The sequence below is a fragment of the Lates calcarifer genome, linkage group LG6 (genome assembly GCF_001640805.2).
Source record: "Lates calcarifer isolate ASB-BC8 linkage group LG6, TLL_Latcal_v3, whole genome shotgun sequence".
Lineage (NCBI taxonomy): Eukaryota > Metazoa > Chordata > Actinopteri > Centropomidae > Lates > Lates calcarifer.
The window spans coordinates 6552667-6568797 of record NC_066838.1 but is presented as its reverse complement, the minus strand read 5'-3'; the positions used below and the strand labels follow the sequence as shown (position 1 = coordinate 6568797).

Genomic DNA, 16131 nt, shown 5'->3' with positions numbered 1-16131 from the left:
ACATAGCAAACATCCTGTTTATTGCTTCTCAGCCTACTCCTCCCCCACATTATATTCTCCAACTGTGTGGAGTCATCAGAAGGAGTTGGTGGTGAGTAGATTTTCTGAGAGTTGGGGAGAGTAGAAGGTGGAGGGATTTTCAGATACAAAATTTCTTTCAAAATCGTAACTCAACCTCCTACTTTGTCCTGAGTCACAGTCTGCAGCAGAAAATGACTCAGAGCTTTCTGACTTGTCTCAATTATCGAAAAGATAGATAGATAGATAGATAGATAGATAGATAGATAGATAGATAGATAGATAGATAGATAGATAGATAGATGTTACACTGACCCATTGATCAATCCATTTGTTGAAGACACTGACTGATTGCTTAATTGATTACCTTTTGTGCCCTCGTAAAGGTGCATACTGCTACAAATGCACATTACCTGAGACCTATTGTTTCAAACTTGTCAAGTCGTTTGTGTTTAAATTTTAAAATATGTAGCGTTTGTGGATTAAATAAATAATCCTCTCGCTATCATCAGCCCAATGCAATTTTTTATCGCCTCTGCACTTTCGTCCCATCCCTCTTTCCGTACGTTTTGACGCACACGGAGATACGTACGCGGAACTTCAGTTGTAAACAAAAACGACAATCATTACATTCCTGTTCTGAGCCAAAAAAAAAAAAAAACGAATCTAAGACATATCTCGTCGAACACAGCTCGTTAAAGGTAAATATCAACCATTTAACTTCGTCAGATTTTTCATTTGTTTACCATGTAGTGAGTGTCACAAACGGGAACATATGATTTGTTATGTAATATCCAGTCGAGAATGCTAGCTAGTTAGCTAGCTGCTAGCTGTCGAACTTCATGTTAGCGAACCTGACGCCGATTTGAGTCCGCTAAAACAACACTACCTAGAACTAACTAGGACTAGTTACTAGTTAGAGCTAACGTTTGCTTGTAGCGCTAACGTTAACGACGGATTTATCAGCGGTGGTACTATTGACCAGTTGGCTATAAAACGAAACTAGCCGAATTGATATTTAGCTTCAGCAATACCGCTACTGGGGAGTCAACGCAACTTTATTAATATTGTTTCAGCACCGGTCACATTTAATTTTAGATCATAAGATGTCATCCCTAAAATGTGACATCGACTCATTTTTTTCCTTCATGCCGGCTGTAGTCTTCAGTTCCACAAGTCCACATTACACGTAAACAAATTGTTGTTTAATTTATATGAATATGATATATATATTGTACTTTCTAATAGAGTTTGGTATAATGTCTTCTACGTCAGGGAAAGACGAGGGCAGGATGTTTATCTCTTCCAAACACAGCTTTTCAGAGGACTATCTGGCTTAAATGACAACCATGGTTTAGTCTGATGTTCTAAGAAAACTACAGTACATATCTCTTGACATATGCTGAAAACTTGTCCCCCAGCCCCACCCCTTTGTATTTTTATATAGGTTCCAGATGTGGGCCAGTGCTTGATACATGTGTCAGCTCATTACTGTAAGAAGACATACTTTGGTGTTGTAGGCCTGCAGAAACAACTGCAGCCAGCATGTCGAGGAAACAGACATCGAAACCTGTGCGGAGCAATAAAAAGAATGAATTGGAACGAAAGAGGGATGAACGGGCAGCACGTCGGGCCCTTGTAAAAGATCGCAAGAACCGGCCTCAGGATGGCGACGAAGGAGCAGAATTTATCAGTTTCTCCAATCAGCTCCAGGCACTGGGGCTCAAGTTGAGGGAAGTCCCCGGAGATGGGTAAGAGCCAGAAAAAGACTGTGGTGTCTGGCTGTGCTTTGTCTCCCTCTGTGTTGTCCTTTACCACCTCTGATACTGTAACATTTGACTCTTAAATCTTAAAAAATACAGAAAGCTTAGTTTCAAGCTGGCGACAGCCGTCTCACCATCAGTAACCAGGAGGAGCATAATGTCCCCAGACTCTATGTTCATTTCTCTGCAGCTCCCAGTCAATAACAATATACTGGTAACTAAACTACAATGTTTTTATAGCTGCATAATAAAGGCAAATGTCACCAGTGCCATAATTTGTCATTGTCCATCAGTCATGTTTACGGCTGGATTAAGGGTCTTTTGTTGTGAAGCTTGTGTTTTGCAACACTTAATTCATTGTTATTGTTCAAAACCCAAAACTTTGCCTGCTAATACCAACTCTAACAAAGACGCCTGTGAATTACAAGCCATTGATTTTAACACACTGACAGCTTTACTACTGAGAAACCTTCTCATTGGTTTTATTTCCTACAGAAACTGCCTGTTCAGAGCTTTAGGGGACCAGTTAGAGGGTCACTCCCGGGGGCACCTGCGGCTTCGCCAGGAGACTGTCCAGTATATGACGTCTCATCGACAAGACTTTGAGCCTTTTGTCGAGGATGATGTGCCCTTCGCAACACACTGTAAGAAAATACCCCCGTGTGTGTGTCACTGACTAAATGAACAAAGGGCATAAAACACTGATCAGATGCAAGTCTCATTGACAGTGAACAACTTTGTGATTTTACTCTATTTTGTAATGTCAGTGATGTCAAAGGGAAACAGTTTTGCCCAGTAACTACACACTGACCCCTGGTGGTGATCTTTTCTTCACTTGTATCAGTTTGTATGTACAATGTATATACTCAATTTTGTATATATATTCGTTTTGAAATGGCAGTTTAGGACAGTGCTTTAAAAGATACACTGTGTATTTGCTGTGATGACACTGTAGCAAGTTCAAGAACAAACCCTGTGTGATCACAGATGACATTTGTCTCGTGAATAAATGTTTTTGTGCCTCTCCACCCAGTGTCCAACCTCTCCCAGCCTGGTACGTTTGCTGGCAATGACGCTATCGTGGCTTTTGCTCGCAGTCAACAGGTGAAAGTCGTCATCCATCAGCTGAACACACCGCTGTGGGAAGTAAGGACAAGCCAAGACTTTCAAAATGACATTATGCAATCTGTTATTCTGTGTTTTTAACACAGTTAAGCAGTTAAGATGTTGCATTTTCATTGCAGATAAATGGTTCAGAGAAGCAGGTGTGCAGAGAGCTACACATTGCCTACCGCTACGGAGATCATTATGACAGCGTGAGGCGGATCGGAGACAACTCTGAGAGTCCTGCTCAGCTCCGAATAGAGGTACATACCGTCTTATACAACAGACAACATACAACATCAAATGTGCCAGCATTCAGGAACAGTTACACCTTTCATCTTACAATAGCTCAAATCCTGTAGCAAATTCCGTCAGATGTCAAGAGGGCATCAGGTCATGTTTCACATTTACAGGCATCAGTAATGGTACGCCTATTGAAGCAGCAGGTACTGATGTGTTTTGGATGATTTCTTGCCTTTGCTGTCACCAGAATATGCAGAATTCACGAGGCCAGCAGCGTGAGTTTGGGGATGGTCAGAGGGACAGACAGAAAAATCCTTCCCCCACAGCCTCAGAGGAGGACAACGTGATCCTGAGCTCCATCAAGAATCGAGGAATCCAGGGTCAGAGGTTCCTCTTGACTCATTAGCTGCAGGAGGAATTAGACTGTCAGGACAAACTAGGAGTCAACTTTGTTACAGAATTTATAACCATCATGCATTTGAGCTTGTTTGTTCAGCCACATTTTCCATTGATAATACTCTATCTGTAATTCAATTGTTTTTTTGTTTTTGTTTTTTTTGTTGTTTTTTTGGCATTAACAGTGATGATTCCATCACACCAAGTTGTTCTTTTCATGTGTGTTTTCTGCCATAGGTGATGAGGAGAACCTGCTCCAGCTGAGTGCAGCTACCATCAATGCTGAATGGCTTGTTGGCTCTGTGCTGGGTCAGTCCTGCCAGGGCCAGTGTGCCTCAGGATCCTGCTCAGCCTGCAGGGCTGCAGCCACAGACTGCAGTGAGCACAAGCAGTCAGCAGAGGGCAGCAATGTACAGAAATCTAAGGTGAAGTCAAAGGAGGAATTTTGTCTGTCACAAAAGTCTTAGTTTTTAGGGATTTCTATTAATTGCTGTTTTATTTCATAGCCTGTCAGGTCAGATTTATTGTAATCCAAGTCCATTTTTGATTTAAAATTTGCTTCTTATAAAACACCTCATTGAAAGTGAAGCTACACATTTTTGTCTCCATCATTCTCAGGTGTCTAACAAGCAGAGGAAAGAGCAGCAGAGGCAAGAGAAGAAGAAGCGTCAGGAGGAGAGGCATCGCCAGAAGTTTCTCCAGAGCAAAGAAAGCCAAGACCAGAACCAGAACCTGCCGGAAGCTGTTACTTTAGTACCAGCTCTCAACACTCTCAGCATATAGACTGGAGCATGGCCAAAATTACCTACTGCTACTCTAGCTACCTGTGGCTGACGCTGTCCACAAAGTTTTGCACATAGTCAGATTTGATTCGGTCACAGTGGATGACTTTTCCTAAAGAGAACCCTATAGTTTCTTTCCAAACTGTATAATGGTGCCTGCAAACCTTACATGTGTGTGAGGCGTATGAAAGTTTTAAGACTGAGAGCGTGAAGAAAGAGCACGACTTTCAGTGTTTCTGTCAGGTTTTGATTTAGTTCAATCCCTGGTTGGTGTTGGTGTATGTAGAAACTCCTCAGACCTGGTCTACCTACCACGCTACCTGTCCCCTTTCTATGCTGGACATCTGGCTTTCCAACAACACCCCATGCAGATAATCCTGTGCAGCTGGGCCTTTTGATTTGCCACAGAATGAGTTAACGTTCATCCAGGTGTTCTGGTCGATCTGACCAAAGAAGGAAGTAAAGGAAGAGCAACAGATTCATTGTTATGCACACTGTGTAAGGAATGTGGCAATAAAAATAAAGAAATTATAATTTACTGTTTATGTGCATCAGATAATATATTACATTTCATCCAGGGTCACATGATTCCTGTGTTATTAATTTTTTATATTGTTCGAGGTTTCACTATATACAAAACAGACATGGCTACCTTTTATTCAAACTGATTCCTATGGGTTTATTCCTTATGTCACTAATGTGAGGTTCCAACAGTTACCCTGTACTCATCACCATGATATACATTGCAACACAAAAAAAGATGGATCCCTCAGACTGATGCATCTTAAGTTACTCAGACACAAACACGCAACTGATTATGAACATGCTGCAGTTACTGCCAATCAAATGGGACTGTCCTAAACTGACTCCATCAAAATCTAAAGTCACGCACAATGGCTGGTGTCATGATCATGTCCTGTAATATCACATAAACTCTGCATGCTTTGCACCTTTTAACTTATGTTTTGGTGAGTATTGGTGAGTGTGAATCATTGACCAGAAACTAGAGGGTGTTGAGGGTAAATACACCCAGTTTGTGTTAATGGACAGTCCTAATGTGGAGCTCAGGTGTTGTGACGCTGACACAGAGATGTTCTCTGATCATACAGCAGCTGAAGCTGTAGTGTGCCATGGATTGTATTAAGAGATGTTCATGTTATTTCACCTTTGAATACACCCCCACCCCCTCCCTGACTGTGTTTGATGAGTTACATATTTCTTTGCTTAGTCTTCTAATCGGTTTACATATAATTAAATATTTGACTGGCTGTTATTCTAATTAGAGATATGGTCACAATGTTCTTTGTAGATGTGTAATTATTAAACCAAGGTAGATAAATGATAAAAAGCCTCACTGAGAATACTGAGCTGGACTTACACTGGTGTTACAGGTCTGTGAGGGACGCATACTGATGATTTATTAATAGTTCAAGAGAAGAGCTTTTTCTAACAGGTCATTCAGAGGTTAGTTCTTGATGTTACAAATTAGATTTTCATAATTTCTGGAAGAATGAAACCATGATTTCTGACTAACTAGATGCTTAGCTGAATGTGCTGTAGGCTGTCTGTACTGTGGAGGGTAATGAGAGCTTGAAAGGAGGCTCTGACTATACAGTACTGTCTGCTGATGCAGAGGAGGCTCGTATCATATTGGGAGTGGGATGTTAATTTGAATATACTGTACCTTCATGCAGTAAAAAAACTGACCTGATGCATGACAGTAGATTGAGCTCCAGTGGAATAAGAACGGAGAAGAAATGAAATTCAACACTAGCCAGAGACGACAGATTTAGAAGATCTAAAGTCAGGTTCTGTGTATCGTGACATTTAAGAAATAATCCAGTTCACACACTGGGAAATATAAGAAATGTTCATTTTATTAAAACAGCATAAAAAAATTACATGAATAGAAGTCATAGAAGTGGGCTTACAGAGATAATTTTGTCTTCAACAGACCTGACAAATTATGTACACTCTACTCTAAACACACTTCTGTGTTGGTAGGCAGCCTACAAGACTGACAGCTACACGCTGGTATAAATAACATTTTAAAGTGTAACATTTGCTGATTTATGTCACATGTTATTTATGAAATAATGTTCAATGCTAATGCTGGTACAACAGTAGCTCAAGAGGAAAAGAATCTTCAAGCCGGAAAACTGACTCAGCAGAGACACAGTTACACAGTAATGTCTTTCTAAAGTTAGCTAACATTAGCCACCATAAGCTACTGGTCATACCAGACCATGTGAGGTTGTAGTGCAGCAACAAAACCCATGAGTGTATTGAATTGTTGTTTTTTTATTGCCCATGATTTCAACTTTCCATTTTGTTTGCAGACTGTACATAGTCTTTAAACATGTTTGATCCCTGGAGAAAAAAAAACAATAAACAGTTCACTCAAAAAGTCACATTACACCACCTTCTACCACTGTTTTTCAGTAGAGTAAGAGTTTTGTCACTGAGGTTTCTGGGCAGCTCCTTCTGAATGTCAAAGTTAATAGATGATGCAGTTTCACATTCAGTCTTCACCACACAGGTAACTTTCCCTCCTCTGGTGTCTTACTCCAGTAAGTCTTCTGATACAAGCCGAACTCTGTGACTGAGGGATCATTAGTTTGTACATCAGTGCTGTGAGGGTGGAAGCTGCTCTAGAAATCCTGTCGGATATTCTCCTTGTTCTCGTCCCCCTGCTGTTGTCTGAGCTGAGTGATTTCGTTCTCCAGCTGGACGATGGCCCGTTCTATCTCATAGTTCTTACTGACCAGAGACACCCAGCTGTTGAGGAACAGATACAGATATTAAGACAGAGGGAAATCTAACCTACATAATCCTCATGTGGAGTGATAATAAAGAACATACTTTGACTCCAGCTCTCGCAGTTTGGCTCCTCCTGCCAACTGATCGTTCTTACGCTGCCAGTTCATATCCTGAATTTGCTTCCTGTGTGCAAGAAATATTTATTTAAAATAAAATTAAATTCTTAAATGTGCAAAAAGTTTTAGTAACACTTTCAGCAAGCACAAGTGTCTCAGTGATTGTTCACCTAAATTTCTGAAGTTCCTTTTGTGCCACCTCAATCATGAAGGCCAAGTTACTGCAGGAGGAAGACAAAATAACATGTTAGCAGTCTTTCAACTTTGTACACACTGAATAACTGTCTCTGAGAAAACACTGCTGTCACATACTCGTTGTAGACTTTCCATGCGTTGGTTCCATATTGTGACATGAGCTCCAGGTTCTCAATGCGGACTGCCTGGTGCTCCAGCTGAGCCATCGAGTTGTTAACACACTCCTGCCACGCTGTGATGTCGTTCTTTTGTCCTGCTGAAGGCGCCGGCAGCTCATATCTCCACAGGGAAGAAAAACGTCAAATGAAAAAATAAAAAAAATAAAAAATTGGAGCCAAAGAGTAAAAACAATTGTGAAATATACAAGGTTTCTATTTAAAATAAATGTTTTATACTTTTAAGTGATAAAATGGGTCTTCAACTGAAGCTGCAACTATTGTTGACATTATCTATCAATTATTTTTGTATTCTTTATAAATTCATAGAGATATATAGACATTCATATAGTAGAGGAAGAAGAGGAAAAGAAGTGATGTAGAGAACTAGAAGCAAAACAAGAGTTAATATTGGTGTTGCTTTCCATTGCTGGAGACAGCTCTTGGCAAGTAAAGAAATTAAGTTTGATGTTAAACTTCTTCTAGACTGGTAAGTAAACAGCTGTTAATGCTAACATTGGCTATGAAGTGATAGTAAAACTTACAAATAGCTCCTGTAAAGATATAATGATGAGTTAATTCTTCAGTGAATTCTGCAGTCAAATTTTTAAACTTATTGAAAAAAATGGCAAAAATTCACTTGTTCCAGCAGTAAAATATGAATATTTTCTAGTTTTCTTCTTTCTTCTGTGATAATAATAACTAAACTTCTATGGGTCTTTGGTCTACTGGTTGGACAAAAAAAGACTTGAGAAGCCACAAGCACACTGGAAGCTTGTGAAGGACTTTTTTCTTTGCTATTTGGTGATTATATAAACCAAATGATAAATAACAGTAATAAATTACTCAATAATAAAATAATCATCAGTCACAGGACTAATTTAGATTATTAGTGTGGATTACACAGGATTACTGGACACCCAAGTATTTGACACTTGGTTACCACACCCTGCTGTTTGACTAGTGCCGTCAAAAATACCAAGTAGCCGATTCTGTAACCTCTTCTATTATTTGAGTTACTCACTGATTCGTTACAGGATAATGTTTACTTTTCAAACGGGAGATCTGAATTCCCAACAAGACTTAAGTAAACAGTCTGAAAATATCTTAAAATATATCTGCCATTAAAAATCTTGTAGTACCTCACTAAGCAGTAGATTTTAATTTAATGCACATATAACTTGTCCTTGGTGTCTATCATGAGGCTTCTGCAGTGTGTTGTGTTTACCTCTTCATGCTCAGGAGATCCATGGGCTGCCGAGCCGCAAGTCGCTCAAATTCATTCCTCATAATTTCTGTCTGAAGGGTGATAAGAAATAAGAAATGCTGTTATTTCTGTCACACCAGCTGAAGCCATGAGGAAGGTTTCAGAGGTCTGAGGAGATTGTCACCTCAAACGCAGAGAAGTCAGGTGTTGGCAGGTAGCTCAGGTAGTTCTTGGTCGGCCGGTATCTTCTGGTCTCTTCCTCAACCAATGCTGCAGCCTGGAGGCCAAAGGAGAGTCATTTTTTTTGCACAGGAAATGCATTGGAGCTTCAAGAATCTCAACTTTTTTATTGTTAAACTGAACTTGCAGGTCAGATAATCAAGTTAAATTTGTTTAACTACTACAAGATTTTCACCATTTACCCATAACTATATATTTTGACAGGGTAGAAAATTATCTGAAACAGCATTCAGACCTAACATGGGCAATAACGTGTGAAGGAGGCCTGACAGTCAGGACCACACCAGCTTATAACACTCGAGATGTTTGTCCTCTCTGGCTGAAGACAAACTCCAATGGAAAAAGAAACTTGACTCTTTTGCACACATAATTTCTTATACCTGACTTAGACCACAAGAAGTGATACCACTTTGTGCCATGAAGGCCTCAAGGGTGTTTTTGAAACAGTCTTAATGTTTACTTAGGTTTTATTTGTTTTACCCAGTTTGGTTAATGTAACAGGAGATGCAGGCTTAGGCCATGAACATGGCAGTTTGGTGGCAGATAATGAGAACAAGCCTGAAGTAGTGCAAGTAAAGGAATATGACCAAAAAAAATAAAAAAGGCAAAATGTTGCTGCCTTCCCAAGGTTTCTGTCTTTACATTTTCATACTACCTCAGACCCTGAGTTAGACTGTAAAATCATAAGATGTTATATCTTGCACTGAAATATTAAATTGGGATTTTTGACAATTTCAATTTGCTTTCACTGATGATGTTAAATGCTGTTGCCTTCGATCTATTCAAGGTGTCAGGTGTGAGTCAGGTCATTAACCTTCTTGGCTTGAAAAAGAGAGTTTGATGTGCGTCATACTCATTTTCCAAATGCACCCACTGTTTTCAACTGGTAGTCAAACACTAGCAGCAGACTGCAGTGCGTCAAACCACCTGTCAGTTCTGTAAATGTTTTTCAAATTATGTGACGCAGTCATTTCTTACCAACAGATTCAGCATCTAAACTAAACCAAATGAGATGGACATGTTCTATTTTTAGGAGAACAAAGAGCCCAACTACAGAGTTTCGCAGACACTGTATACTGTGCTCTACATCGCTGTGGGTGAGTTGCAGGACTACTGTAGAAACAGGTTTTCCATTTGTGGGATAACATCAGTTTGGATTATAAGTCTGGTTCAATCTCTGTAGCCACTCTCTGTACTATATGTTGCATTTTTAAAACATAGAATGTAAATTGTATCAATGTAACAAGGAACTGATAATGTGTAGCAGTAATGGGGGCATATTATTATTTGCATATTAATATAAAATAAACATTTTCATTTCACCCACCAGCCAAACCTGTCTGTCATTACACAGGTGTAACAATAACAAAGGTGTGTTATATGTTTGGCAGTGGCAGCCCTCTGGTCTTGGACATGCTGCCTGACTTGCCTGGCTAACTGACACATCTAAACCAAACATATAAATCTAAATGTCTGCCCTGAGAAAGTCATTTGTTAGAAGTAGAAAAAAAAAACACAGTCTACTGTGTCTGTGGTGTGTTGATGAGTGACTGAGCACTTAACAAAGGGTCTTAAGTCTTCCTGTTCTGTGAGGTGATGAGTAGGAACCACAATAGCATTAATTTGACAAATATCTGAATAGAGTTTAATGTGGTGAGTTGATACTAGGATATGAAGGTCATATTTATGAGATAAGAGTTTCATTTTTCCTGCCTTGGTGAATGTAATGCAAGTCTGTATAATTTAAAGGGCCATCACTATGTTATAAATTACATTTACGCTTTATGTGCTATGACAAGTAAGGATATTTGCTGTGAAAAAGTCAATAAACCTCCAAGCTGTGTGAGCCCCCCCCCCCAAAAAAAACAAATACCCTGCATTTACAGTGTATAAAAGTTTTAGGCACTAGATGATGTTTCACAAAAACCATGTCTTGGGACTTTTTATCTTCTGTGTTAATCCTGAAATACTCCAGTGAAATATATGTATGCTACTAGAGAAAGTAATCGAGTAACAGACTACTTTCAAGATTTAAAAAAAGAATTTTAATGAATTTGTAGACATATAGTAAACCGTGATTAAACAGCTGTGCAAACAAACAAACAACAACATGACAACATGTAGAGTCAACATCAGTAACTGAAACAGAAACAGCTGTGTTTGTTAGCTAGTTAGCTACTAGACAATCTAAAAAGGTGCAGAAGTGAGCAAGACACAAGATGGTCATCCTGCATCAGTAAGGATTCAGAGTAGACAGCTGTTTCCAGATGTGCTGTCAAAGCTCTTTGGCAAAACATAAAGAAATTAGCATTATTGAGGACTGGAAACACAGTGGTTAGCAGTCTCCTCAATACTGATACAATAGTGCCTTGAACAACTGTGAATAATATTAATTTGATTTAGGGTGTTTATCTGTCTATCTACCTATATCAAATTTGATGGCAAATATAAAGTAATCATGGCATTATGTTTCAAAGCATCCTCACTGTACTTATAGTACTTTAAATATGATGAATGTATGTGGGTTATTGCGACAATGAGCCAGAGCAAAGCTGAATAACCAACCAGGAAAAACCACCAGCCCTGCTGTGTGTCACTTGGTCCCTGTGTTGGCCTTGATCTTAATTATTTTAATTTACACTCTGCTCACATAGTGTGTACTGTAGCCTTGCTCAACATTAGTTTAATGTTGATACTGTCACAACACAGCAGATTGACTGGAGCAGACAGATACATTTAAAACCACCTCTGCTTTTTAAAAAGTTGAAACGAACTTTTTTTCCCTACATTTTCCTTACGTCAGTGGGCTTCTACAGACTGTACATATACTTTATTATACCTAGGTCTCAGCTAAAGTAAAACATTACCTGCCAATATAATTATAACTTGTAATATTGCAATTACAGTGGTTTTTATCTGTTGAAAGTCTGAAATGTTACTAAAACGTTGCAGTGTGCCATTTCTATGATTAGCATGGTTAGCTAAGCTAACATGTGGCTGTTAGCAGAGTCCCGGTCTGATACAAACTGCCTGTTTACTCACCGCTTCTCTGACACCTGCTGCATCGTAGCCTTGGTCAAAATATGGCAAAGCATCGACGAACACCTCACCAGCTACTGAAGCCGTTCCGGCCATTTTTATTCAGTCTGTCCTGTTGCGTTTATCCAACGTTTATCTTTTTTCAGCTGAGACAGTTCTCCAGGCAGCTAACTGATAGCAAAACTTTCCGGTCCCGACTTTCAAAATAAAATCCTTACTTGACACTGCCGTGAGTTTTTGTTTGTGACATCTAGTGGAGGGGAGGAGAAGTGCTTCCTGGACAGGTGCTGAGCTGAAACACCTAAATAGAGATGTAGGTACTCTGGTAAAGTTTGCTTTGCTTTGTATTGTTTTGTTAATGTAGACTAAATTAGTTTAGTTATCAGTTTGTTTGATGTTGTGTCCACATTTTACATCTACTTTGCAGAGACTGGTGATGATGATGACAGAGGGATATTAGATTTTAGTATACACATAATTTTAAATGTTGCAGACCATATATAAACAATTATAATAACTGTCAAAGTGGTCATGACACTCAGACCACAGCGACCACTCAAACCACAGCGACCACTCCTCACTCTAGCCTGTAAACTCTCCTCCATCAGTCAGCTTTCATTATGCTAATTAATGGTGTTCTGATAGGCTGTACTGTTTGTTTCCCCCCTTTTTTCTTGAACCAAGTTCGGCTGTTGAACTTTTCCCCTCTTTTTCTATTGCACAGCTCAGATAATTAAAAATAGATCTGTCTTTAAACTACAAAGCTGTTTTAGATGATGTGTTGATATATTTTGTTTGGATTTCAAAATACATTTAACACATAATTGAGCTGTAATTTAATAGTAGGTGATGTAATGGCTGGCAGAAATCAAGCTCAGGTGCAGGTCAGCTGTGACGATTACACAATGTGGTGACACATATATTTTAATTTATATTTAGTTTTAATACTTTAATGTTGTAATTGGTTGAGGTGGAACTAATTTTAACAATTGCATACTTCATTCATATAATGGTGGGTATATATTTCATAAACTGATGACATGTTATATATAAAACCTTAATCTGTAAGTAACTCAGTCTGTGAAATGGATTTTTACTGGCTTTTTACTAAAGGTTTTACTAAAGGGAATAAACTGAAAATTTGCAAAATTGCAGGTTAGGCTATAAGGGGGAACTTAAATGTAGCTGGAAAAAAAAGATCTTGCAGCATAATATTGGTTTAACAGATTTAATGCAAGTTTAATTTATACCCTGCACTGTGCATTCCTCCATCCCATGCACACAGCGCACTACTTACTGCAGGGCTATTGGGGCCACAGCCCCTGCGTGCACTGTGCATTCCTCCATCACAAGGATCATCATCAAAGGGTTGAGGACAAATGCAGAAAATTTGAAAAAACCAGAGGCTTAATGAGCTTCAGAGAAGAATTAGTTTGCATGCATGTGTATGACAAAACAATATATTTATATTTATATTTGTATATGATACTTGGAACTTGGAATATTTCCAAAGATCCCCGGCTTAACTTCCCATGAAAACTTTCTGTAACCCTAGTTACCAGGTGCAGGACTATTGGGGAATGCAGTTGAAGGTCCTCACAAGTATGGAAAGTCAAAAGCAAAGGAGCCGTCAGTTTATTAGGTACACCTACTGTTTGATTGGACTGCATTCATTTTAGCTTCATGTACCTAAAAACTACCGACTGAGTGCAAGTAAACTAACAAACAAGCAAATAAGCACATAAATGAAGTCGGATCTTACTCGACGTCACGACGTAATCATACGTGCTCCTGGTTCGACAAGTCACGCAGGACGTGCAGCGGTTCAAAGAGGAAGGAAGATGGCGGACAACAAAGACGAGGAGGATATGAAACCGTCTGCTAATTCGGACTCAGTGCCTTCAGCACAAGATAACGAGCAACCGGAGACGAAAGTCGAAAATGCGTTAATAGTCATAGAAGCGAATACAAAGGGCGGCGAAGAAACAGAGCCCCATGATAACACCAACGAGACACCTACACCCACCAGCGAAGGAGGGGAGGTTAGCAGCGGTGGGGCTGCTGGTGCGGGAGGGGAAGCCAACGGTAGCGGTAGCAACGCCGTCAGTCCGACCGAGACCAGCAACTCCACTGCAGAGCCAACAGCAGCTGAAACCCTGGTCACTGATGCTCCTGTCGCCGGACTCACTACTGAAATGTCCCCCCCTCCGACGGCTCCAGCGGCCACGCCGGTATCCACTCCCATTAATTTGCTGGATACGTGCGCAGTGTGTAAACAAAGTCTTCAGAGCCGAGACTGTGAACCAAAACTTCTGCCTTGTCTGCACTCATTTTGCTTGAAATGTATCCCGCAACCAGATAGACAAATAAGTGTACAGGTCCCTGGACCACACGGACAAACTGACACACACATAGGTGAGTTTTGCACGAGCAACAAGCTGCATCTACCTGTGAACGTGAACTCTGCTCTGTCATCACATGTTAGTTGGGATGAAATGCTGTGTTCAGGCGAGAGTTTAAGACTGAACTTAACTGATTGATTTCTGGTGAGAACAGAGTTAAGTGAAAGCTGTAGGAGTTTTGTTAGAGATTTCACACCTGAATACATTGATGCTTACTGACGGGGGACGTGGATTTCTGTTGCATTGCAAAAAGGTGGGTGGCTGGTCGGTCTGTCATTGGTCCAGCTGTGAATCACTTCTTCCGCCATAATAGAGATAAACAGCGAGCAACATGAACAAAAACAAACACTTGAGTTTGGCTCTATTGCCATCATTGATGCCTCCCTGTTGGAGGCATATCTGCTGAATCAATGATGGTAACAAAACCACTGGCAGCAAACTTCACGTTATGTCCTGTCATTGTCGCTATGGTCAGTGGCAAGTGGGCCCAGTTACTGGTTTCAAAATAAAATAGATTATGTTCAGAAAAAAATGTTTTTCTCACCAGGCATGTCAAAACGACTCATTTTAGAGCTTTAATTACAATACTGCGAAACGATGATTTTTTTTAAAGGTTATTATACAATCAGAATCTCCTACCGGCCCATGCCTCATTATGATAGATATTTTCTACCTGACTGTGCTACCCTACTGTGATAGGTGTTCCCTACCTGACAGAATATGCTATCCTATTGTGATACCTGACAGAATGCACTACCCTTCAAGGTTAACTGTGATTTGAAAAAGTCAAGATTTCAAACCACTAATATTTTTCATCATACCATTCCTGCGATATACCACCCCCCAACCCCATGATAGATGTTTTTGTTTTGTTTGTTTGTTTTTTAACAGAGAAAAATTCAGTTATTTATCTTCGGAGCTGTACATTTAGGCTCACTTCAGGGACTACATTTATTTATTTATTTTTATTGAACACATTCCATTATTTTAGCTTAACACACACATTTACTAATGTTGCAAACATTCTGTGTTGTTTTAAAATAAGACATTGTGATCAACTGAAAAAAAAAGTTGTTTTTCTTACCAGGCAATTCAAAATAACTCAGTTTAGAGCTTTAATCGTAATACCGCTAAACCGTGAAACCGTGATATTCTTGCTTAAGGTTATCATACTGTCAGAATCTCATACTGGCCCATGCCTAATGGCAAGGCAGTATTAATTTGCGAGTCTCTTTCAGGGTTAAGTTATTTCCCTTACCTGAAAATCATAAGTCATTTTATTTTTTGGAATGACTTTTAACACGTCAGCAGATTGTCAGCTACCTGATATGAACATGAATGGATGCTGATTAAATACTGTGGGTTACTAGTCAAACTGACAATGCACCACTTCATTTTCAGTGGCAGCTGGTAACAAGAGAGACTAGAGTAGAAAATAGGCCAGTATGAGATTCTGACGGTATTATAACCCCAGGCAAAAATGTCACAGTTTTGTGGTATCATGGTATCATTTTGCTGTATCACGATTACAGCTCTAAAATTAGTTATTAGTTAATTACTTATTTTCCATTGAACACAATCACACACAGACTTGATTTGGAATATTAGTAAACATGTGTATTAAGTTAAAAGAGAATAAATGCAGATCCTTAAATGAGCCTAAGCTCTGAACATAAAAAATTTAATTCTTTTCTGCTTAGAAAAAAAAAAA

The 16131-nt window shown here is 39.4% G+C and overlaps 3 protein-coding genes across 9 annotated transcripts in view; 2 read left to right on the top strand and 1 right to left on the bottom strand.

The window, feature by feature from the left end:
• Positions 1-584: 584 nt before the first annotated feature.
• On the top strand, positions 585-4849 carry otud3 (OTU deubiquitinase 3). Of its 3 annotated transcripts, none has more exons than XM_018675199.2 (8): positions 585-719; positions 1440-1769; positions 2277-2425; positions 2815-2927; positions 3026-3148; positions 3376-3508; positions 3762-3949; positions 4143-4849. In XM_018675199.2, the coding sequence occupies exons 2-8, from the start codon at positions 1564-1566 to the stop codon at positions 4305-4307; spliced, it is 1077 nt and encodes a 358-aa protein (XP_018530715.1). In that variant the 5' UTR covers positions 585-719; positions 1440-1563; the 3' UTR covers positions 4308-4849. The 3 variants fall into 3 exon arrangements, with proteins under 3 accessions (XP_018530715.1, XP_018530718.1, XP_018530716.1); XM_018675202.2 differs by having other exon boundaries at positions 589-719; positions 1539-1769; XM_018675200.2 differs by having other exon boundaries at positions 596-719; positions 1466-1769.
• A 1316-nt stretch (positions 4850-6165) lies between these two features.
• Positions 6166-12225, bottom strand: bcas2 (BCAS2 pre-mRNA processing factor). Its single transcript, XM_018675203.2, has 7 exons — positions 12022-12225; positions 8924-9016; positions 8761-8831; positions 7495-7656; positions 7353-7403; positions 7169-7249; positions 6166-7084 (listed from the first exon to the last, which is right to left on the bottom strand). The coding sequence occupies exons 1-7, from the start codon at positions 12112-12114 to the stop codon at positions 6958-6960; spliced, it is 678 nt and encodes a 225-aa protein (XP_018530719.1). The 5' UTR covers positions 12115-12225; the 3' UTR covers positions 6166-6957.
• A 1577-nt stretch (positions 12226-13802) lies between these two features.
• Positions 13803-16131, top strand: part of trim33 (tripartite motif containing 33) — a 28305-nt gene continuing 25976 nt past the window's right edge. For 2 of the 5 annotated variants that reach the window (XM_018675205.2, XM_018675204.2), the window contains exon 1: positions 13803-14433. In XM_018675205.2, the coding sequence (XP_018530721.1) occupies positions 13860-14433 (574 nt within the window). In that variant the 5' untranslated portion in view covers positions 13803-13859. The remainder of the gene's footprint in view (positions 14434-16131) is intronic. The other 3 variants (XM_018675207.2, XM_018675206.2, XM_018675208.2) reach the window with 2 other exon arrangements.

What these genes read in the sequence shown, in the direction of transcription:
- otud3 (XM_018675199.2), top strand. Translation starts at nt 1,564, where the DNA reads ATGTCGAGGAAACAGACATCGAAACCTGTGCGGAGCAATAAAAAGAAT. An exon ending in AGGGAAGTCCCCGGAGATGG is followed by an intron (nt 1,770 to 2,276) that starts GTAAGAGCCAGA and finishes TATTTCCTACAG; the next exon opens with AAACTGCCTGTTCAGAGCTT. An exon ending in TGTGCCCTTCGCAACACACT is followed by an intron (nt 2,426 to 2,814) that starts GTAAGAAAATAC and finishes CTCTCCACCCAG; the next exon opens with TGTCCAACCTCTCCCAGCCT.
- bcas2 (XM_018675203.2), bottom strand. Translation starts at nt 12,114, where the DNA reads ATGGCCGGAACGGCTTCAGTAGCTGGTGAGGTGTTCGTCGATGCTTTG. An exon ending in AAGGAACTTCAGAAATTTAG is followed by an intron (nt 7,250 to 7,352) that starts GTGAACAATCAC and finishes TCTTGCACACAG; the next exon opens with GAAGCAAATTCAGGATATGA. An exon ending in CTGCGAGAGCTGGAGTCAAA is followed by an intron (nt 7,085 to 7,168) that starts GTATGTTCTTTA and finishes GTTCCTCAACAG; the next exon opens with CTGGGTGTCTCTGGTCAGTA.